Source organism: Dermacentor silvarum, chromosome 9 (genome assembly GCF_013339745.2).
Source record: "Dermacentor silvarum isolate Dsil-2018 chromosome 9, BIME_Dsil_1.4, whole genome shotgun sequence".
NCBI lineage: Eukaryota > Metazoa > Arthropoda > Arachnida > Ixodida > Ixodidae > Dermacentor > Dermacentor silvarum.
Window position 1 is genome coordinate 119633943 of NC_051162.1, and position 24426 is coordinate 119658368.

At 46.8% G+C, this 24426-nt stretch overlaps 1 protein-coding gene across 1 annotated transcript; it reads right to left on the minus strand.

Annotated features, from left to right (window-relative positions):
- Nucleotides 1-2872: 2872 nt before the first annotated feature.
- On the minus strand, nucleotides 2873-21119 carry LOC119464954 (gastric triacylglycerol lipase-like). The gene is made up of 7 exons (XM_037725813.2): nucleotides 21007-21119; nucleotides 20764-20914; nucleotides 19807-19899; nucleotides 17561-17713; nucleotides 16885-16956; nucleotides 9061-9129; nucleotides 2873-3179 (listed from the first exon to the last, which is right to left on the minus strand). The coding sequence occupies exons 1-7, from the start codon at nucleotides 21081-21083 to the stop codon at nucleotides 2931-2933; spliced, it is 864 nt and encodes a 287-aa protein (XP_037581741.2). The 5' UTR covers nucleotides 21084-21119; the 3' UTR covers nucleotides 2873-2930.
- Between the last annotated feature and the right edge of the window lie 3307 nt (nucleotides 21120-24426).

Sequence of the window (24426 nt, forward strand, 5' to 3'; positions counted from 1 at the left end):
TCGTGTTCTTCCATGTCTCCAAACCACGGAGTAAGATAAGACAGGAGCGCCGACTCCGCTCGTCTGGAAGGGACACATTCCGAAACGCCGGTTCCTGCTTCACAGCGCGTTCGCCAGGTGGCGCTACGAATGAAGAAAAACTCCGTTTTGTCGCCTGCTCCGCGCACGCCCTGACGCCTGTAGCGCACATAGCTCTTGAGGTTCACGGAGTGACGTTAGCAGGACAGACAAGTCATGTATCATTTTATTTAATTTATTTTACACTGGCCAAATGCAGTGCATTGGTCAGGTGGCCTACATGGAATTTTACAAGGCAGAGGAACAGAAAATAAACAAATTACGGAAACTGAGACGGAAAGAAAAACTATAGCAAATGGTAAGGCGATATAACGGCAGTTCGGGTGGTCTCAAGCAATGACAGACGACAGCGAAAAGAAGTTTTTATGCAAAAGCTGACGTTTATCACTCTTTTTTATCTGAGCACGCATCAAGTGCTAAGATGCTTCGCTTGCTCCTTTGTTTCTCGCGGTGCTTTTCGTGTCGCCCGGTTCTCTTGCCAGCAGAATCGCCACATTCTCATTAAACATGATAATTGGGAATTCCTGCCAGTGTTTCCTGCTCATTATTTCACAAGAGAAACTCTGATTATGTGTCTGCATAACTGGGGGAATCATCTCGAATTAAGGCAATTGAGGCTTAGAATTTACAGGGTAGCCAGCCGGTACTTACACTGGCTAACCTTCTTGTCTTTATTTCCCTTTCTTTCTCTCTCTCTACATTACGGCATGTGTCTGGACAAGGAAAGGCACCTGCACTACGTGTAGTTGTACACAAATTTAAATTGAGCTCCTGTCGTCCTTCTGCATTGGCGTCTTCTGGTTCCTCCTGGCATTCAGCATCATTGAGCTACGCCAGGTTTCCCTAAATAAATTGAAGGAATGGTTCCGCTTCGAAGTCGAGGCACTTTCTTTACATCTAGTAGGACATCGCCTTTGTCTTTGCTGAAGTAACTATCAAAAATAAGCTGCTTCTCGAAGTGTCGCGCACATATTCTGTCCATTGCTTGAAGCGCTCGCTTATTTCAGGAATTTTTTGACGCCATTGGTGCAGTAGTTGAAGATCAGATGGCGAAGCGAAGCGCGAAAACTTCTCGCGTCCTTTGCCATACCCAGATTTACAGCCGGGAACAAAACACTGTCCTGTTGCTCAGTCTCTTCACGTACACGTATCAAGATACCTTGTTCCGTCAGGCATGAATAAACATACTGCAGACATGGTAAAGAAAGCGAGGAAGACGAAAATTTCGCACCCTCGCTTCCGCGAAGACGCAGAGGAGTGTGAAAAACAGGTACCTCTGTTGTGTCTTTTTGTACAGCATCATTTATCGTCTGTTTCCTCTAAAGGCATCTAAAAATGTTTCGTATGCGTGCATAAAAGCGCTACCGCGTGTTTATTTGCGCTTTTATTATTTCTGCGCATATATTTTTTGTGTTTGATTGCTGTCAAATTGAGACGGCCGAGGGTCCACGTTTGTAGCAGATGACACGCTCTACGGGTACCGCGCTGCCGGTTCTGCGCCGCCGTCGCCGCCGGTCTCCGCCACTCAGCGCATGCGCACATGGAAGCAAGCTGTTGAGTGTTTTCCACGCGCCTCGACAGATGGCGCTACGCGATGTATAATTTAGCGTTACACGGTTTGTCCCGAGCGAATGCGTTGCGCGGTGGCGGAATCGGCGCTCCTCTTTATCTTACTCCGTGCTCCAAACTCAAGGTATAGCACTCGTCCTCTGCTTTCACTTCTGAGAAGCACCGGGACAGAGCTTCTGCCCCCAGCTGTCCAGCTAGGTGACTCTCGACGACGAAGTTGGCGGCCAGCGGACGGAAAATGACAAAGCACTTTTTCACCTGTTTGCTGGCTTACAAATTCTGGCATAGTCTTGCGACCGTGTAGGCTTCCATGTAACAATATGATTGAAAACAGTGCATCATTTTGCCGAGAATAATTAAAATGCCTTAGAGATATTACAGATTATAAGGAAGACAATATGACCAAGCGAGCAACATCTTTTCACGTTCTGGTTGCAGTTCTACTCTTAATTTATACATACGTCGCCGTTACAACTTCATAGTTTTATACAGAAAGAAAACAAAAGATCACTTGCTTTAACAGAACCTTTGGTACCACTGCTTAAAGCAATTATTATCAAAATTTTGGCTACATAGGCGCCAGACAGGGGTAACTGGAGATCACGGGGAGAGGCCCTCGTCCTGCAGTGGACATAAAGTGAGCTGCTGCTGCTGATGATGAGGTGTAAAAAAAAGGATGGTCTTTTCGCGGCGATGCCTTTCTCTCTTTCTCACGTAGCTATGCTAAAATAGATACCGACGAACGCCAGAAGTTGCTGACCAAACAAACGCAAATGCCCCTTGTCTAAACGGTTGGCTGCAGTGACATTCCTTGTTCGAACACTGTTAATCATGCCATTTTGCCATAGTGATTCGCAATAACCAATTAACAGAATAAAAATACAATGACAGCTGAGTCGAATGGCTGTAGAAGCACTCTTTAGTATCCAAACTACACGGATCATAAGGTCAATCAAGTATATTCATTATCCACGCGCGCGATGTACAGTGCTCACGGATTGAAACGCGACAATTTAGGCCTAACCAATGCGCATGCTTTTGTTTCCACCGTCGGTAGTTTGTGTGACATCGGCGCAATCTCGACTCGTACGTTTAGATCAGAGTCCAAGTCACCTTTCGTGACCAGATTCGAAGCAACAACGCAGGGTACTCTCGAGTAATTGCACAGAAAGGGTGTTCTACCCAAAATTTGCCTGCCGCGTTTAAAACCGTGAGCACGGTACATTCAAAGAACACGTTAATGTATCTATATTTTTACTGTTAAGTTGCATTCCTTTGACGGTTTAAGGGTCAATGCGACTTCGAATGAGTTCCAGGGCAACATTATGTACGATATCATTAGCCCTATATCCAGTGGCGAAGTCTAGGTGGCGGAAGGTCGGCACAGGAACCACGTAGTTCATTATGACGTTCGAACCAAGAGCGGCAGCCATTGTCGACACGTCGCTCGCTCCAGCCAAGGTGTCTCCATGTGACCAAAACAAGGCCACTGGTAAACGTATGCGTTCCAGTGGATATGGTGGGGCCGTCCTCTGCGCACCAGAAGTAATACAACGAACAATACACTTCACACACGAACACGTTTTTTCCCTTTCAGTTTGGCACTCCTAACGCTAACGCATTGAAGAAGGCGCTCGAACGCGTACAATTTGATGCCTTGCGATCGTTCTTTGCAGTTCCCAAGACGTACGACTGTGTCTGGCTTTACCTCGATGTTAGGAAATCATTTCCTAAATGCAATATAAAAGTAGAATGGAGGGGAAGCGGGCAGGGACTGTTTTAATGTATTGTTGTTGACATCAGCCTCACTATCTAGCTGTCTGCAGGACAACAGTTTGTTAGAAGAATGTACTGTTGGGCTGGTCGATTTGACATCCTTAATTTTTGGTTGATTACGTTCGATTGTAAGATTAGAGTGGAACACTAAACATCATACGACTTCCAGCGCTTTGTCTCGTTCATCTGGTCGTTGCCGTTTTTGCATTTGAAGTAAGCACTATTTATTACATAGGTTTCTGTCCACAACAATATATGGTGTGTAAAGAGGTTTATTGGGCGAGTCCAACAAACAGGCGGTAGCTCGGAACAGCACGCAGGGAGAACAAGATGGTGGTGTTCGAACGCCGATCTCGTGCCTTTTTCTCGTGATGATGATCGCTCAGCCCACGATGTCATTCTCTTCATTATAATTGCCCCCGTCGAGAAAGGTGGAGCCATCCTGGCGATCTAACAGGTGGGGACAAGAGGGTCGAAGTACGGCTTGAGGCGGTCTACGTGAACAACATCACGTCCACGTCGACGACGGTCGCCGGGCGGCGTAAGAGGTTCGATGACGTAGTTTACGGGGGAGCTACGCTCGACGACGCGGTAGGGACCATGATAATTGGAGAGCAGTTTGGATGACAAGCCAGGAGCGCAGGGCGGTACATGAAGCCAGACAAGTGCTCCAGGAGCGAATGTTGCGACAGGAGGGTGGTCGTCATCGCGGGCGTTTTTCTGGCGTTGTTGGTCAGCCGTAGTAAAGCGCTTGGCCAGTTGGCGGCAATCTTCAGCGCAACGGGCGGCTTCCGACACGGGCGTGCACTCTGAGGCATCTGGTGCGTATGGCAGCAACGTGTCGATAGTGTGCGACGGCTGGCGACCGTACAGAAGGAAGAAGGGGGAAAACCCGGTTGTGACTTGCGTAGCGGTGTTATAGGCGTATGTCGCAAATGGAAGAACCAGGTCCCAGTTTGTTTGATCAGATGCAACATGTGTCGCAAGCATGTCGCCCAGTGTCCGATTAAACCGCTCAGTCAGACCGTTCGTCTGAGGGTGGTAGGCAGTACACGTCCGATGTACAATATTGCACTGGTGGAGAAGTGCTTGAATTACATCGGAAAGAAATACGCGGCCACGGTCACTGAGGAGTTCACGAGGAGGACCGTGTCGCAGCACAAAACGATTGAGGATGAAAGAGGCGACGTCCTGTGCTGTCGCCGTGGGAAGAGCAGCGGTTTCCGCGTATCGTGTAAGGTGGTCGACAGCAACGATAGCCCATCGGTTTCCCGCTGTGGTCAAAGGTAAAGGTCCATAGAGGTCAATTCCAACGCGGTCGAATGGGCCGTCTGGGCACGGAAGGGGCTGTAATGAGCCTGCGGCAGGATGCGGTGGTTTTTTTCGTCGCTGACACTCGTGGCAGCCGCGAATGAACTTGCGGACAAAGCGAAACATTCCGCGCCAGTAGTACCTTTTGCGTAAGCGTTCATAGGTCTTGAAGACACCGCCGTGAGCACACTGAGGGTCGGAGTGAAAGGACGCGCAGATTGTAGAGCGCAGCGTTCGGGGGATCACTAGGAGCCACTTCCTACCATCTGGCGAGTAGTTCCGCCGGTACAAGAGGCCATCACGAATGCTGAAGTGCGAAGCTTGGCGTCGCAGTGTTCGAGTGGACGAAAGGGTGGGTGCCTCGGATAAAACGTCAAGAAGTGAAGCGATCCATGGATCGCGGCGCTGTGCAGAGGACACGGTGGCGACGTCAAGAGCTGACAGTGGGTGGTCTATAGTGGATATGGACGCAGTTTCGGTGGATAGTGGTGACCGCGACAGTGCATCAGCATCGGCATGCTTGCGTCCGGAACGATATATAACGCGGATATCAAACTCTTGAAGTCGAAGAGCCCAGCGGGCAAGGCGACCTGACGGATCCTTCAGCGAAGACAACCAACATAATGCATGATGATCCGTAACTACATCAAACGTGCGGCCATATAAGTATGGGCGGAACTTGACAAGCGCCCAAACTATTGCCAAGCATTCTTTCTCGGTGACGCTATAGTTTGACTCAGCCTTGGTGAGCGTTCTGCTGGCGTATGCGACGACATACTCTGGGAACCCAGGCTTTCGTTGTGCGAGAACAGCACCCAGGCCGACACCGCTGGCGTCTGTGTGAACCTCAGTTGCGGCCTTAGGATCGTAGTGGCGCAGTATAGGTGGTGACGTCAGGAGACGGCGGAGGGTGGAGAAGGCTTGGTCACACTCAGAAGACCACGACGAGAGACTGGTGGCGCTGCCTAACAGTTGGGTCAAAGGCGCAATTATAGAGGCGAAGTTGCGCACAAACCGGCGAAAGTAGGAGCACAACCCTACGAAGCTTCTTAACTGCTTTAGAGTCGTCGGTTTGGGAAAGTCGGTGACGGCACGTAGTTTAGCCGGGTCTGGAAGTACACCGTCCTTTGATACGACGTGACCGAGAATTGTAAGTTTTCGCGCGGCAAAACGGCACTTCTTGAGATTGAGTTGGAGCTGAGCGTTCTTCAGACAAGTCAGGACATGGTTGAGGCGTTCGAGATGGGTTGCGAAATCTGGCGCAAAGACAACAATGTCGTCGAGGTAGCAGAGACATATGTGCCACTTCAAACCCCGCAGAACCGAGTCCATCATGCGCTCGAAGGTGGCAGGCGCATTGCAAAGGCCGAAGGGCATGACATTAAATTCATATAGACCGTCAGGCGTGACGAAGGCCGTCTTTGAACGGTCGGCCTCTGCTAAAGGTACCTGCCAATACCCGGAACGCAAATCTAACGATGAAAAAAACTCGGCACCTTGTAAGCAATCAAGGGCATCGTCAATTCTGGGTAAAGGGTACACGTCTTTCCGAGTGACCTTGTTTAGGCGCCGGTAATCCACGCAGAAGCGAATCGAGCCATCTTTTTTTTTAACGAGAACCACAGGGGATGCCCACGGACTTTGTGAAGGGCGAATAACTTCGCGTTTAAGCATATCGTCAACCTGGGCGGTAAGAACTTGACGTTCCGCGGTGGAGACACGGTACGGACGTTGTCGCACTGGCGAGTTGGAGCCGGTGTCTATGTAGTGAACAATGGTGGAAGTTCGGCCAAGGGCACGTTGGGCAACATCGAAAGACTCGCGGAACTGGTAGAGCAGCTGGAGAAGGGCAGAGCGTTCAAATGGCGACAGTCCGTCTGCGATCGACGAATTGAATAGGTCGGCAGCTGGTACATCAGAAGGGTTAAGAGCACTGACGGCGGCGAGGTCGCGTCGAGCGGAATCTTGCTGCACGGGAAAAATTTGGCCGATATCAATGGGTTGCACGCATCCAAGGGATTCACTTTTAAGCAGTTGGATGGGATACGGAAGAGGATTTGTGAGGCAGAGAGCGCTTGTTCCGTTCGAAATAGACAGGGTCGAATAAGGCAGAAGTGGCTTCCGACTTAGAAAGAGGCGTGATGGTTCAAAGAATGCAGCTTCGTCACATATGCTGTTGCAGAACACGGGGAGCAAAACAGTTGATGTCGGCGGAATTTCTGTGTCCTCTGTTATGACGAGCTTGTGGGCGGCTTGAGTGTGGTTGTAGGGCGGGTCACACAACGGGAAGAGCTCAAGTTCAGATCTGGCACAATCAATAACGGCGTGATTACACGATAGAAAGTCCCAGCCAAGTATGATGTCGTGCGAGCAGGATGAAAGGACGATAAACTCAACAATATAGAGTTCTTTAGCGATGATAAGTCGAGCAGTGCAGGCGGCTATAGGGCGAACAGGGTCTCCATTCGCTGTACGTAAGGGCATCATCTCAAGAGGTGTAGTCACTTTTCGAAGCTTGCGGCAAAGTTTGGCATCTATAACAGAAACGGCAGCACCGGTATCGACAAGAGCATACGCATGGGTGCCTTCAACAAAACTTCGACAATATTCGACGGCAAAGTTCGAGGACTTGAGCATTTCGACAGCGCAGTTCTTGCCTCTTGAACTGCGGAGGCTAGTTTCCCTCATTTTCAGGGCCTGGTCGACGACGCATGGGCGACAAGGAGCGGCGACGGGGTGAAGGTGAGCGACGAGACGTGGGTTGCGGATAGTCACGTGAAGACATGCTTGTTTGGGGATCCGGACTTTCATAACGAGAGCGGGGACGATCCATGTAGTTCGGTGAGCGGGCGTCTGAGTAACCTGGGGCGCGACGACGGCAGTGTCGGGCGATATGACCAGGGCCACCGCATGCAAAACAGATCGGCCGGTTGTCGTGCGTTCGCCAGGGATTTGCAGTGATGGGAGCAGCCCATGTCATGGACGGCTGAGTCGGGGCTGCAGCATACGACACACCATGGAACGGCGAGCGCTGTTGTAGCTGCTGCCGCTTTACTACCTCAGCGTAACTAAGAGGCGCGGCGACAGGGTGCTGCTGAATGGGCACCGGCGTGGCCTCGGAAATCTGTTCCTGAATGACGTGTCGAAGCACGGGAGCCAACGGGATTGGTTGCTGCAGTTGCTGCTGCTGTGGGAGCTCCTGACGCTGAGCAAACGGCAGGAGAGACAACTGACGGGCCACTTCCTCACGCACAAAGTCTTTCATTTGTGCGAGAAGGTATGACTGGTCAGGCACGACATCCAGTGCAGCGAGTTGTTGGTTGTACGTCTGAGATGAACGTCGAGTGAGAGCTCGCTGCCTTCTCAATTCGTCATAGCTCTGGCACAGGGTTACCACTTCAGACACAGTGCCAGGAGACTTCGCAAGAAGCATTTGAAAGACATCGTCGTCGACGCCCTTCATAATGTGCTGTATTTTGGCACTTTCGCTCATTGAGACATCGACGCGCCTGCACAGATCGATTATGTCCTCAATATAGGCGGTAAAGGTTTCATTGGGTTCCTGTGCCCGTGTGCGCAGCCGTTGTTCGGCGCGTAACTTCCGCACGGCAGGGCGACCGAAAACGGCAGATATTGCCTCCCTGAAAGCGGACCAGTTCTCAAATTCAGATTCGTGGTTCGTATACCACAGCTTCGCCACGCCAGCCAGGTAAAAGTTCGCGGTACTCAACTTAGCAGCGTCATCCCACTTGTTGGGTCCACTAACTTTTTCGTAGGACGACAGCCAGTCCTCGACGTCCTGGTCTTCGGTACCCGAAAATACCGGGGGGTCTCGCTGGCGAACCGGGCCGGGGCAAACGGCGGCCGGGAGAGGTGGCGGCGGTTGGGTAGCGTCAGCTGGCATGGTCGAGTGCAACGTGCGTGATCGGAGTTCCAGGGCGCCGGCGATGTGCGTACCCAGCACCTCCACCAAATGTAAAGAGGTTTATTGGGCGAGTCCAACAAACAGGCGGTAGCTCGGAACAGCACGCAGGGAGAACAAGATGGTGGTGTTCGAACGCCGATCTCGTGCCTTTTTCTCGTGATGATGATCGCTCAGCCCACGATGTCATTCTCTTCATTATAGGTGGAATAAAGAAAACATGAGTAGGTATTGACAAATGAAGACGAAGTCAGATTACTACAAAAGTTGTGCCTAACGAAGACGCTACAGGCGCTTCTTTCTTGTGTAGGCAATAGTTATCTGCACTTACCCCTGTTCAGGGTCAAGCCGCTTACATAAGCGAACACCGTCAGCGTTTGTTGAAAAACTTGGGCGTCATTTACCTGTCCATATCGCCGAAGATTCTCGGTTGGACCGTGGTCGTACATGACGAAATTTCGGGCTTTGTAGAGCTGAAATGAAGATATAATTCTCTAAAGCATGAATGCCACATAACCCTATCTGGACTAAAGGCTCTGTACTAAGTTTTCCTACATGAGGATTGCTTTCGAACCACGTGTATTTTGACTTGTTCAAAAGCGTTTCACGCGTTCTACAGCGCTTTTTCAAGATATAAGAGTGCGAATAGTGAGTAATTGGCATTCACCGTTTAAGGAAAGATAAATAAAAAAAGTCGACAGATCCCACGCCCCATGGGAATCGGTGTTAAGCGCAGCAGCGTGCGGGGTGCCTACCAAGTTAAAGAAACGACCATGAGAGCGCCAAGTCGTAGGCGGCTGTTCTATGAGCTACATGACACGCATGTCATGGCATTCATGTCACGACCTATCATGGATGTCCGAAAACATGAGCGTTTTTTGAGTGTTACTGTGTTTTAACAGCGAAGCTGTTTTAGCCAACACCACCTAGACTAGGAGAAGGCCTGTGCATGGTTGCGTGACGTCACCCCAGTGAGATCAACCTAAAAGTCTGCTTTACCAAACATGATCGCGGTTTTTGATTCCCAGTTGGCCTTTTACCAATCTTTTAATTGTTTCTTGCTTTCTTGGCAATACAGAAAATTATATTCTTATTATCTAATTTTTTCTGAATGTTTAAATAAAGGTCGGCTTGAAATAATTCATAAGGCACTTCACCGAGATGCACAAATGAGATTTTCAACAGCATGCACAACGATTTCGTGCAGTTTAAGAGAGGCATGGATTTCCACTGTGAGATACATTTATTCATGACACATATTAATGGAAGCAGGCAGAACCATTCAAGAGTAAGCGCATTACGCTTGAGTCTTAAGCTTCCGCTTCGCAGCCTTGCTTTCTGTCAGTTTGTTGCTCTCAACTTTGCACAGATTGTTCAGCAGCGTGTTCGCAGCAGCGCCGAGAACATAACTCAGCACTAGTTCAGGCGAGTGGCCACCATCGCAGAAGTTCAGGTCTTCATTGCCTTCGACAAGGGAAGTCGTGAGGCCTACAAGAACTTCTTTTTGTTTTAAACAAGCAAGAACTTTTGATCCGTACTTCGCAATTCTCAGCTTATCAAGCACAGTTTCAATGGTCAGTACGGCATGCACAACTACTGCTTGTGAAAATTTCAGTCCACCTCGTGTTGCATTTGCTATCGGCACACCATATTCCAGTTCAGTGCTCCGATTCTCAACAATCAAGTTTTCTCGGGAGGATCAGAGCAGACAAGTTTTTACGCTGCACGTTGCGCACAATATCCAGCTACATACATGATAGCTGGCAGCATTGGCTCCTTTTTCTTCACATCATCATCCGTCACTGCAACATCAAATTGCTTGACAAGAACTTGTGGATCAGCGGTGGGAACACAAGGTGCAACGGCATCCAGGTCGGGAAGCTCAAGAAGCTTTTGGAGTCTCCGTTTCTGCTCAGATTCGTAAATCTGACGTATTGAAACGTGATATTGTGCACCAAACAGTTGTCTGTATCTGCTAAAGCGGTCCTCCAAGCTGTCGGTTTGAAACTTCCCTAGTAACGCATATTTGAACCCAAGTTTTTCAATGCAGTATGTTGACACCTCAACAAGGGCATGTGAGGTATGACGCAGTGCCATGCACGTTTCACGAGTTAACTTGCCAGCGTCATGCTTCAGGCTCTGCCAGTGGTCCAAGCAATCCACAATCTTGTTTAGATGGTCAATCTGGCGGCTATGCAGTGCAATGATGTGTTCTTGAAATGAGTCTCGGAGGCGCTGGCCTGTGAATGGTGCATTGACATTTTATATATTCCACCATGTCAAGACAATGTTAATAAATTCTAATGTTCTAGTTGTATGCTCAAGCGCTACTTCGGTGCTTGTTAGTGCTGCAATAGTCGAACTGTTGAAGATCGTGAGTGCGAGCTTTACATTCTGCCGCTCTTGATCAAAGTTGGAGCGAGTCGCAAAAGCTCATTTTTTTCTCCCTCATGCAACTTGCATAGTGTGTTAAAGGAAGCTGTCAGCACAGATGGGCTTTCCGAGAGGGGACTAAAATCTGGAAAGAAGATGCACCATCCACTTTTACGCTGATTCAGTCAGTTATTTCGGAGGCACTTTAGTATATCAACCGCATCCAAAATAAAAAATAAGGTCTTTGATGGGTCTGATGGGTGCCGGTAAGCAATGCTCACCTTAGGAGGACTAAGCGGATCTTGCTTTAGGACGTTAAACCGCAGATACTGTACCATCAACTATGCACAACGTGGTGGCATAAATACCATGTAGAAGCACCAGCAACGCGCAAAACCGTTGTCGACGCTGTCCGCGTTTTCCCCGTGTTCGCACGGAACCAACACCACCTAGACCAGATTAGAAGAGGACACTCGTGGAGCAGCGGCGGACGTATTTGCCATCTTCTCGCCTCGCAACGTTTCTATGTAAATAAGTTTCTGTTTGAAGAAGTTGCTTATGCACGAGTAAGCAGAACTGTAAAAACAGAAAGTGATTTTTATAGAAACGTTGTGAGGCGAGAGGGTTCCAAAGACTTCCGACGCTGTTCCACGAATGCCCAGTTCTGATCTGGTCGGCAACCTCCGAGCCGCTGCCAGAGGCACCGGCAACAGTCACGTACGCCGCGCGCGTTCGCATGCGAACGCGTGGAAAACTCATACAGCGTCGACAGCAGTTCTGCGTGTTGCTGGTGCTGCTACAAACTAATTAGTACTGCAAAGCCACTGTTTGTTCTGCACTCAAGGCATGGCGGACGCTACACATCGTACCGTAACTACGCCGGCCACATCGTCTGTTCGGTATAGACAGTTTTACTCGAGAATACATGGCGATAAATCAATTTCTGGTTAAACAGAAGCTTGCAGTGCACTACAAGCTTTACGGCACGAAGACTGAACAAATGACACGAAAATACAATGTGTCAGAGTCATTTGTTCCGTTTTCGCTTCATGAAGCACATTGCACGTTGTAACGGTTCTAAGCATCATGTAATACGACAATTGAGTAGGCCCTGTTTTCGCGAGAAGCATGCCTACCGGGAAGCAAGCGAAAAAGTGTGCTTACCACAGAGTACTTCGTAGGTGCGAAGTTCTCCCGTCGCACAGCCTTCGTCCACGCTGCCTTTTGAGCGGAGTCCGACGGAAACCTGCACACGCGCGCTGCGTTCTGCGTGCGCTGCGCCGCCACTGTCGCCGAAATCCCGGAGATCTCACAGTGGTGACGTAAGCGCTGTGGAGAGGAGGACTTGCGCAGGCCTTCTCCTAGTCTAGATGATGCTGTTTTAGCTAACCGTAAAAAGTTGCGCCTGCTGTCGCAAAACCTCGCCGAGCTGTGACGTTACTGCGTTGCCTAGCAACCACCTTGCGGAGCGGCGTGTGCCACGCCTCCTCTCCGTGCCATGCACGTGTTGCCTTGACATGGTACGTTAAGGAGAGCATGCGCGCAATGCTCGGGAGAGGGTAAGAGAAAGTGAGAGCGAGATAGAGAAACAAATTGTAGCAGCACCAACGAGGCAACGCGCAGAGCTGCTGCCGACGTCGCCGGCGTTGCCTAGCCGCGCATGCACTTAAGCAGTAGCGATGACGTCATCTCGCGTTGCCTAGTAACCGCGGGTGGAGGTGTGCGCTCGCTTCGCCCGACACAGGGCTCCTGCCTGCCTGCCTGCGTTTGTGGCATAGAGTTAATATAACCAACGATCGCGGGATCAAATCCCGGCCGCGGCGGCCGCATTTCGATGGAGGCGAAATGCAATAACGCCCGTGTGCTTGCGTTGTAGTGCACGTTAAAGAATCCCAGGTGGTCAAAATTAATCCGGAGGCCTCCACTACGACGTGCCTCATAATCAGAACTGGTTTTGGCGCGTAAAACCCCAGAAAGAAGAAGAATATAACCAATTCTAGAGGAAAAGCTCCGCATAGCGCCCATGTATTGAAATCGGGAACCGCAAGGGCGCTGCCATGTTGCTACCCCATGCAGGCGCGCAGGCGCAGACGATGAGGTGCGACTCGGATGAAACGCGCAATCAACGTGTTCCTGAGCCTCCGTGAATATGGTAGCGCCATCTACTTGAGGCGCCTGCAAACGTAGCCTTTTGGCCACCGTATATTTTTCACAAAATTTGTCTAAATAGCCATCCGATCTTTATGAAAAATGTACTGAATGAACTTCAAATGTTGTCCATGCCTACGCGCTACGTGTAAGTGGTTGCTTTTGCATAATATTTCAAAAATTTGTAGTGCTACAAAAATGAGTCGTAGCAACATGGCGACGCCCTTGCAGTTCCCGATTTTCTCGTCCATCTTCTCCTCTAGAGTTTGTATACTAACTCTTTGGTTTGTGGCACGCCAGGAACAAGGTCGCTCGTAGACGCCGACGAGTCCAGCGCTATTCACGCGAAATGTCGCGAAAGGAAAGGTACCTCCGAAAATGCTCGCTCGAGTCTACCTTACCTACACAAGTAGTTAAGATAAACCAAGTTAAGACCTAGCAGCAACCAAGTTAATACCTAGCAGTAGCAGCCAGTAAGACTTGAGGATTGACACTTTTGCTGTGCCTAAGCTTTGCACGACCGAGTGCTAACTTGCCCGCTTTTTTCGCAGAGTCATTATCATTTTTGCTAAGTTATTAATTAATTAATTAATTAATTAATAATTATTTTTATTTCGACATTCTGGTACATTATAGCATGTACAAACTGCTGGGGGCACAGACTAAAAGCCAAAAAAGGCTTGACGGGGTCTGTACCCGATAATTGCACTTTGACAGGGGCCACAAAAAATGTTCCTATGCGACAAGCTTACAATGGCAAAACTATACATCTGAAAATAAAATTAACTCATGACTATAACTTCTACCGTCATCCTTTAGTGTTTTCTCCACTTATTGCCCACGTAGGAACCTATTCCAGTGGTTTTTGTTTCTTCATCTTTTTTGCTGAGTCATTGTGATTTTGGCTGAGTCGTGCCCGTGACTATGAAATCTACCATCATCCTTTAGTGTTTCCTTCACTTAGTACCCATGTCCGAACCCATTTCAGTGGTTTTTGAGTGTTAATCTTTTTTCATCGAGTTGATCATTGTCATTTTTGCTGAGTCATGGTCATTATTGAGTAATTATTGTATTCTACTATCATTATCGTTACTATCGTACCCACACTTGCACCCATTAACGTCATTATTTCTCGATTCTTTGCCACTTGGGCGTTCTTTTGACCCATGCACCAAGGCGCTCCAAGACGTAGGCAGCTGTTTCATTACGTACATGACACACATGTCATGACATTCATTTGATGACCTATCATTTATGTTCGTCATACACTCTTGTCATGCTGTGCCAATTTTAGTACATACCAAGCTGACGAAACGACCATGAGAGCACCAAGACGTAGGCGGCTAGGTAAATAAATAGATACTCTGAAAGTGGCAAATGTTCGCCACAAAATCCTTCGCATTTAAAATTACGCAGTCCCCACGAACCGTGAGCATTCGTGTTATGCGAAGCACTTGACATGGTAGCTGGTTATTGCGCATCGTTTGGGGTACTAACTGCGAGGCGTTACCAGATGGGCCAACGCGTTTGTGTAGGCGAGCAATTGTGTGTGCCAGGCGAGCGTGTGCGTGATGACAGCGGTATGATGGCGACCGTGATGACATAATAGTGCATTGGTCAAGCGGCAAAGAAATACTCTTTCTTAGCTTACAACCTGGGTCAGTTTACAAGGCAGTGTAATATAGCGGGTTCTCGGTTTTGTAAGCTACTTCTTGCCATTAGGCAGCGCAAGCGAAAAGCACTGGTGAAGCCGGCGCCTATTTGCGCGTTCCACTTGTGCGCCAGTGGCGTGGCAGCATTTGTACGTGTTCTGGCTTCCCAAAAGAAATTGTTGCTATGGTACTTGACGCAAGCGCCAATCACATTGGAGTCTTGGTGGCTGTCTTAGAGAACAATGGGTGTCAGTGGAGCCTAATCATAAAGAGCATTTGTACTTTGGTATATGCCTGATACTCAGATTCAACAAATTTGGCAGGGTAGGCAATGAAATGTTTTTGCATAAGCATATTTTATTGCGATAGCAATTATATGGACACTCAAAAGCAGATTTCTGCCGTCGGCGTCGCCGTCGCCGTCGCCATCGCCGTCGCCGTGAGGTTCCGTATGACGCCATTTGGAGATGAAATCGTCGCCGCGCGCCGAACGCTGTATGTGCGAGTGAAAGGGCGCGAGGGGCGCGTCTTTCACGGGGAGTGAACGCACGGCGGAGAACAAACGCGTGTTCTGCGCCGTGCTCGCTTAAGGGCTGCAGAAGTAGGCGTCTCTTTTCTCCTTTACAATGACCATATATGTAGAGCAAACGCGCCTTCTTCAGACGCGCGAGAGTCCGTGGGGGAGGGGGAGGGAAGGGAGCCGACGTTTAGCTGCGGCACCAAGTGCCTATTTATATCAGAGGCTCCAGCAACAGTCACCAACGCCGCACACATTTTGAGCTAACGCGGGCAAAACGCCGATGGCGTCGACAACAGTTCTGCGTGTTGTTGCTACCAAAGCCGCTCACCTTACTTCGTATGACATTGCTGTGTTGCTATCGCATTCATTGCTTCGCCCTTAGGGCGAAACTGTGACATTTTTGTTGTTGGGTGAACTCTTGAAAGCATTGTAATCGCGTAGCGCAGCTGCAGGAATGAATTACATATTCTGATCAGCAGAGCTGTTGGTATCGCATAAAATCTGCTAAATTACGCCGTTGTATCAACTCATAGAATCTGTGCTAATTGGTCTGCGCTGTCTTTCCTTTCGAGCCTATTCCATCGTGCTGCTGGACCTTGAGGAGTACTTTCCTCACCAATTTTTTGTCTACTATGTTCGTTTCTGCTGAAACATCAACCACCTGAGCGTATATTCATATAGCTCTTTTTGAGCAGTGAATGTGACACCGAGCCGTTAGGCAAGGTTTAGTAAGCAAGGCAGACTATGAAAGGTTTGGGCTTTAAGCGAAAGCCTTGATTCGCAACTCTGAAGTCTCAACCATGTAAAAAAAAGTATTTATTTTATTGTGTGGGCAGCCAAAGCAACAACGAGCGCATTGCAACGAGAGAATACGTGTTCTCATTCTGCATGGTGATGACAATAACTTGTGCTCAACTTGTTCGGACATGAGTCTGTTATTGGAGGTGAGACACACATCCCGAACTAGCCGAGTGCTCTGCAAGGGAATTGTAAACTATAACCCCACCACGTGTGGGTGGCAAACTGGATAAAACCCATAGTTACCCACCCTGCCTTTCGCTTCCTTCACTTTTTCTTACTCTTTCCATAAAACCAAATCAGCCAACTCGACTCGACGTTCCAAGGACATTCCTCATTCCTTATACATCTAATTTTGGAAATCTATGTTATTCGTAATCATTCTTCTTCTTTCTGGGCTTTTGCGTGCCAAAAACCAGTTCTGATTATGAGGCATACCGTAGTGGAGGGCTCCGGATTAATTTTGACCACCTGGGGTTCTTTAACGTGCACTGCAGCGCAAGAACACGGGCGTTTTTGGATTTAGCCTCCACCGAAATGCGGCCGCCGCGGCCGGGATTTGATCCCGCGATCTCGTGCTCAGCAGCGCAACGCCTTAGCTGACTGAGCTACCGAGGGGGGCATTTTTGACCGTAATAATGAACTTCAAATAAGGTAACCTTATCGTAACGTATTTGAGCAAACGAGACCATGTGAACCCTTGCATCAGTCGAATATATAGTGAAGAAATTGAATACCTGGTGGAAATGAAGAAGGTTTTGCACAGTTGTCCCCATTGGCATGTGACCCATGTACACTGGAATGCGAGTCTGAAATAAAGGGAGGTCCATCAACCAGAATACTCATCACCGATTCTAAAACTGCAATCAAAGCCTATGACACTGGTAAGGTGTCCAAAGAGGCCGCCAAAATTCTGCAAGCAGGCAAGGAGAACGTACCCAATGACATAATAGCGCACGAAAAAGAAAAACACTGAAGTCTTGGCTTCCCAAAGCTGCAACAAATAGAAAAGTGCACATCCGGGTTGGCAACTATGGCTGAGAGCTTAGAGCATCACGAAGTGCTACAGAGCGTGATGAGACATGTTGTAGTGCTTGCTTCTCTATATTGCGCACTTCCTGTACGCGTTCAAACAAACTCGGGATTCCGTGCTTGACTCAGCCCGCCGGTCAGAGATTAGCCGCCGGAGTGTCGCTCGTGTTGCAATCGTGACGTTCTTCGTTTCAAGTGCCGTACTTGCGATGGCCATGTACAGCACATATAGCCGGCATATTCACAGGGACAATGCTGTGCTGGTTCTTTGCAAGCCACTAGTGTTGCTGCAACGAATCTTACATTTGCCATAATGAAGGTTATTTCTGTTACTGAACCGGCACTTGAGAAACAGTTGCAAGTAACTTAAGTTGCCCTCACCTTGTTGAATTGTTCCGGGCTGCAGAAGTCGTTTAGCGTGAAGCCGAGCGCGCAGAGCGCGCCTCCAAAGAGATGGCACGCTGTCGAGATCAATGCCCTGAGGGCTTTAGTAGTACCGAGGTAGCCTGCATCTGTGAACGGGTAGACTATTTTCTGTAAAGATCCATGAGAAGTTGGCTTCCTCACTTTTTTCCCACAAGATGAGTCTTTCCACATTTGTAACTGCAATCATATTATCTAAAGTCAAAAGTTTCCTGCTTAAGCTACCAAAATGTTAACCTGTAAGTTGCTAATGGTCATTTGATACTTAAGGTTTGTCGCCTTCGAGAGCGGTTTATCGAAATTCAACCTCATCGCTAATAGTGAGAGCACGAGGCCAACATGCGCCTGACTGATGCACTCGCCTTACAGCAGTTGGCCCCTCTCATGGTTAACGTTTTTTCCTTCCTAAAAAGTTCTGACATACGTGCTACCAGTAGTTTCTCTACATCCATTCTTTTCGGTCGCAGAAATTTTTGTCTTCTATTTTTCTATCTCGCAAAATCATGCTGCAAGTTGTTTTATGGCACCGCCAAGTCCGAATGAAAGTTCTACTAAATGAATGAACACAGAATCTGTAGGCGAAAGTGTTACTTGTGTGAAGTGATTTAGTGTTGCGCTTCTGGTGTCCAACTCACTCCACCAAAGACACCGCCTGCTTCCTTGACAAAAAGCGTTGGCTTTCACAGAATGTTGGTACGCGACCAATGTTGTTCATTTCTTCTCTTTTGACTTCAACAACTCAGGAGTATCACATATTGAAGTAGACCCGGCCTCATCACTCTGGAAAAACTGCTTGTAAGGCGTCCAAAGATTGGCCATGGATTGCAGCTAGTGTTGCTCCTGAGAGTGTTTCGAAGAAAAGCCGACCAAGTGCGCTGAGTTCTTCTCTAACCTTTTCTGCAAAGGTTTACAAGGCTTCGTCTAGCTCCCGTTAGCGACTAAATTCCGCAACCATTCTTCAGGACTGATCGTATAGCAGCAAGTTCTTTCTCAGCCCGAAGATATAACAGTAAGCATGACTGTGTGAATATTTGAAACTTTATATAATAACAAATCGAATATTCCCCTATTTGATTAAGTACTCGAAATCAATAGTCCCTATTTGAAGCTAAGTATATTTTCGGATACTTTAGTGACCGACTGTATACGATAAAACGTGAAATTAAAGCAAAACTGTAATACTTTCACTCCATACTCAGTGAACATAACGCAATACAGAACGCTGCGTCGCTAAGTCAGCCAAAAGTTTCCGGTTAAACATGATTACTCGTAATAAAATGTTGTTGAGCCACTACATTCAGCAGTAGGCATTGTTTGGTACAATTTATAGATGCAGCACCTGCATCCTCTCATTAAAATAAACGATAACACGTTCGATTGCAGCATACCTTATACGATAGTGGCGCCATCTGCCGCATCAATTTGAACTTTTAAAAATGTGGTTTTCTTTTTTTTTTCCACTGTAAATACACATATATTTCACATATATTAATTGTTCCGCAAGGCTAGTTACAAAAAAAAACTGTAATGCATGTCTGTGTATTCCTTTACCAGCCATGAATTTGCGAACTATTTGCTTTGTTGTTCTATAATGTTTTTCTTTTGTATTTTATAACAAACAATACCTTATAATGTGCACTGTATTGACAGAAATTTTATATTGTCGCGAATTTCGGGATAATAACATCATTTGATAATATTGGTGAGAAGGTGGTACATAATCCGCAAATAATTAAAAAAATACTCGATATTACATTCGATTCGTTTAGCTTCTACCACTGTTCGATTTGTATTCGATTCGGTCTACAAAACAGCTGTTAGCAAACCTCTTGCAGTAAGTTACAGCAACAACTGCGTTTCTTCAGTAGAAACCGCTGCTTTATTTAAACGCTCGCAGAAAGTTTCATTAACCATTCGGCATTTATTTTCCATCGTTCAATGTGATACTAGTTAACTCTTTTTACTGTTATCACCACGAGCGCCCGTGGTTTCTGGTCTTGTGCTCTTTAGATCTATTTTAGTTGACTTACAATGGCTTTACCAAGTATCTACGAACTACTACTATAAAAACAACTTACCTGAGTCGCATTTTTGCATAGCTTTAGTTATAAATAATGCTATCGTACTTTAGTTGCACGGCTAAAGTGCTAAATTTCTATTATGATTACGGGCTTGTACAAACGTATTAGAAAGAAGCAACTTGCCATGAGAGAAGGGACAAACGGTATTAGTAGCGAAGTTGGAGGCCTGATGTGGGTGAGATTTCCGACAGGGCCATACGCCACAAGAAGGTCTACCTGCGTGAATGAAATGCCTGCCTTGCTTTTTTTTCTGTGTGTTTTGGCGTATAGCATTATCACAATATATGCAAACTGTTTTTATGGTAAACAAATGGCGTCACTTATTTTCATGTGCTTTTTAATTTGTTTCCGCCTGAAGAGCATCATACTGGATTTGTTAGAATTTCACTGGCTTTAGCAAAGCCAGTGTAAATGGCACGCTAATGCTTCCCTATACTAATTGTTCAGTATTCCGTTTTGTAAGTGTATCCAATAAATTTGTGCCTGTAATTGATGCTTGCATCATGTAAATGAATAGTTATGCATTTTGTTACTGTGTGTGTTTTTATTTTTGGTACGTTTCATATAAAGTATATATTTTACATACTAATGAAAATACGTGCGTCACATGCACCAACATCACGTATTGACAAATTATTTCCCTAGAACTTAAGGCAATACGAAGATCCACAATAATAAAGTGTTACATTTTGTGGCCATGCTAGTCATTAACATTTTAGATAAGAAGACGTGATACATCAAATGCTCACTGTACAACGCAAGATACCTGAACATCTTAACCCGAGTTAATTGGCTGCTTGACACTTTGATTTTAACACGTGCCCTTTTCCAAGTTCCGTGCGTGTGTGTGTGTGGGAGGGGGGGGGTGTTTGTTTGGGTGTTTGTGTTTCTGGTATGTTTGTAGAAAAATCTCGTCAGGCTACTCCACCGCGATCACAGTATATTGGAAACAAACAGATCTGTGTATTCTGACTCGTGGAGGGTGGCTATACGTGACACTGTAAATCGACGCTTCGAATCCCACGCTTGTGACCTGAGGCGCTTAGCGTTACTAAGTGCACATACCTGAGAACACCTTACCTTATTGTTGTACTCTGGCCGTACAGAGTGCAGTACGAGGTTCGCCATTACTCCCTGAGAGAGAGCCACCGTTGTCAGTTTGGGGGAGCCCGTGGCCTTAAGAACGTGGTCGATGCAAGCAGCCAAGTCGTAGCGCCCTAATTCGTCGAAGCTGCAGTGACATTGAGCAGTAAATGTCAAGGAAATTTTGTCATATGTTTCTTTTTTTGCGTCTCTGAAAATACATTGAGATACGCGTGTTACCTCCATTGCCAGTGCTTGGGGTCCCGTTGCGAAAATCTCGTGCTGTTTGTGTAGGGCCTTGACTCCCTGTTACTCATGGCCCAGACGTCGAACCCACTATCGGCGAACAGGAAACCTGGCCAGAAAAAAAGTCAACTATACGCCACCATTAAATGAGTAACCGTACATGAATAACGCACAAACATGGGAAAGTATGCACTGGGGCAGGTTGGAAGTGGCAGAGATATGATTTCGTGTGCTCTCATATTGTGGCGACCATCTGTAGTCAGCTCATTTTGATTGGACTTCAAGCATTCACCGATTGTCGACATTCGAAAGGAGAAATGTGGATTACGTGAACACCTACATGTTGACTGGTTCTGTAAAAGAATGACATTAAGTTATAGAGAGAATTGGTGCGACGTGCTGGCAGTGTGTCCTGAGCTTGTTGCTGCCATTTGCGAAAAGTATACCTTTCTCCGACTTCGAGGGAAGTTAATTTCAAAAGTTTCCAGTAACTCAGACCAAAAAATGCCTTAACTGTGCTGCGTGTTCCACTTAACAATGCTGGACGGCCTGCATGCATTATTGCACTAAGGCCTTCATTTCTGCTTTATTTTGATACTTTTTGGGGCCGAGGTTGAGCGTAATACCCTGTAGAAAGCAAGAGGCGTTGTCTGTGTAAGTGTCTACACTTCAAAAGCCCGTGACTGTTAGATTAAATTTCGAATGCCTGCATAGCATTCACCTCAATAAAAATAGGAATTTGCGAGGCTATGTAATGCATCGTTTCATTCAGCTTCAAAATTCTAACTAAATGCATAGTGCCTCAACATTGCAACTAACAGCAGTAATAAACTGACAGTGAACAAACTCTTTAGCTGGAAGACAAGTGAACCTTTTTTTTGTCAAGGAAAGTGCTTTTAACTTGCTTCTAATTTGTCTCCAGAATTGCCTGTACGCAGTCTTCGGCTCGATATATTGCCTTCTTGACATGTAAAGCGTTTTCGAAGTACTGGAATCAGAATAGAACTTCAGATAAATAGGATCCGACAAACATGAACATCCACATAGTTCAGTTAAACTGACTTGCCTGGACTCTCCGAAGGGAAATTGATGAAGTAAACAGCGGACGTTTCGAGCAATGGTGGCACGAAGAGTACAGGATGTCGACGCGGTGTCTCGCTTCCTCTACCTGCGGCACTTCGTCCGTCGCTGCGCACGCCGTGAGCAACTCTGACCACTTGGAGCATGTATCCGTCGTCCGTGGTCGCGTAGCTCGCCTCGCATGGGTAGCCATGGTACCTTATAAGCTCACACTGCGTCAGCTCGAATAGAAGCGTAGTATATTTGTCATCACCATTCGGGCTAGGCCTACCATTGCAAGCCGAAAATCTCCATGAAAGTCGAGATTTCAAATCTTGGACGCCACCTTGAAGGTTCGTAAGTTTACTTCAGGGGTGAGGATAGCAGCTTGTTCAAATTGAGAAAAATACTTTCGTTAGGTTTACATTTTTGCTACAGGCACCGTTATTTGAATAAACTTTTTTTGTTGACACAATGAAAATGAGATAGGGCAGAAATACGCGACCGGCTTCTTCCCGTCTGAGAAACCTGTATTGTACACGTGTGCTTTGATACATTCTTTGTGCGCAAATACGTTACCAGCTACTCATAGTCTCAGAAAGAGCATTGTACACACGTGCTCTTATACGTACTTACATAGCTCTGATGTTCTTGTACAGATACCATATGCATATAGTATGTATTCTTATAAATACAGTTAGAGGAACGTAACATTACAAATAAATTCTAAAAGCAACAGCATGGACAAAAATGCCACTGCCCTTCACATACAAGAGCAGAGTAGAAATATGTACTAGACGCTTCTTTTACTTTTTACAGGACCACCTTAACTGCACCATCCAGCCATTGCGTCTAAGGAATCGTCCCACGTTCCTTACTCGAAGCACATTCAGCACCGCAAGCACCATATCACACCTATCGTCATGGTCCTAAAAAGTTTGTGTCTTCTAGTGGGCTGGCAATGTTTAATGGTAACATTAGTACAACTAACATTACTATAACTATGGTTAACTATGGTGACGCGTTCTTGAACTCAGGCTGCCGAAAAAGAAACGCTACAAATCTAACTCACGGGGGTCATGCTAGCCTCCAGTTTCATGTCTTCTTTCCCTGTAGTTACGGCAGCGAAGACCAAGAGCCATGCTGCCGAAATATGACGCAAGCCCTCCATGTTGACGGCGTGGTCTATCCCGGGACAGATCCGAGAAACATGGCGTGAGACTTGTATCTGAAGCCTCCTCATATGTGGACGTATCCCTTATTCCCGCACCAACGTTACTCAACACGTAAGCGGTCCCGGAGTGCATATATCACCTCGCTTCCAAACTCTGTGAGAAAGAAATAAACTATTTGGTGACGTCACGCAACAACATGGCGGCATCGTTACCGCGTGGAACTGTACTACGCCGCGGGCGTATTTGTGTTGGCGTTGGGGAAGATGTGCGACGAATATTGTGCCTATTGGCGCCACAGGGTGTTGCTGCAACTGCAAGAAATTCGTGGGGCGATGCAGCCGCTGCACAAACGGTTCCGCACTGCATGAGTTAATCAGACTCCCGTTCCTCGTATGTCACAGCGTTTGCACAGCAGTTGCGAACAAAACACCGGCCAGGTTTCGAAACGTGTGCGCGAACAAGTTGGCTGATTTCAATCTTGTGGCTTGATTGAATGTGCTTGCCCTTACGATGTTCCGAGCAGTCACGGATGGTCCGTGAGAACAGCTGAGCTTTAATAGATGCTTACACGTGACAATGCCACATGGAATATGTCGTTACTCAATTATTGTATTTTTCAAATTTCTTCTATATATAACAATGTTGTTTAGATTATTGGGATTGTGTAAATAGAATGTACCCACCCCCTCTGCAGTGCTCCTTGGGCCCTGAGAGTCTTGAAATAAGTAAATAAAAAATAAAAAAATAAATAGATAGATAGATAGATAGATAAATAAATAAATAAATAAATAAATAAATAAATAAATAAATAAATCCTCTCCGTCAATGTCGTAGTGCTACGTGAAAGCTGTAAAGGAAAGGTATGAGGTAATTTAAGTCTAATTTAAGTTTTGTTACTGCAGAGAAGTGAGACTATTGAAACATTTAGCTTATATTTGGTTGATTGGTCGTTCCTGTGCTCTGTATATTTCGAGAAAACATCTATTTGTATTTATTGAGTTATTTTGCTAATTGCACTGTTTATCTTTACCTGGACTTTTCTTAACAAAACTGTTTTAAATCGAAAGCTTTCGTTTACCACCTTGGAGAAGATTCACTTGCCCTATTGACTGCTGAGATTCTTGCCAGGTAAGCTTAACGTAAGTTTATTAAGCAAGGCCTCTTAAAATAATAAAAAAAA

Coding starts and splice junctions, on each gene's coding strand:
- LOC119464954 (XM_037725813.2), bottom strand. CDS start 21,083: ATGAGTAACAGGGAGTCAAGGCCCTACACAAACAGCACGAGATTTTCG. Junction 19,900..20,763: donor GGCCAGAGTACAACAATAAG/GTAAGGTGTTCT, acceptor TCATTCACGCAG/GTAGACCTTCTTGTGGCGTA. Junction 16,957..17,560: donor GCCCGGAACAATTCAACAAG/GTGAGGGCAACT, acceptor CCTTTATTTCAG/ACTCGCATTCCAGTGTACAT.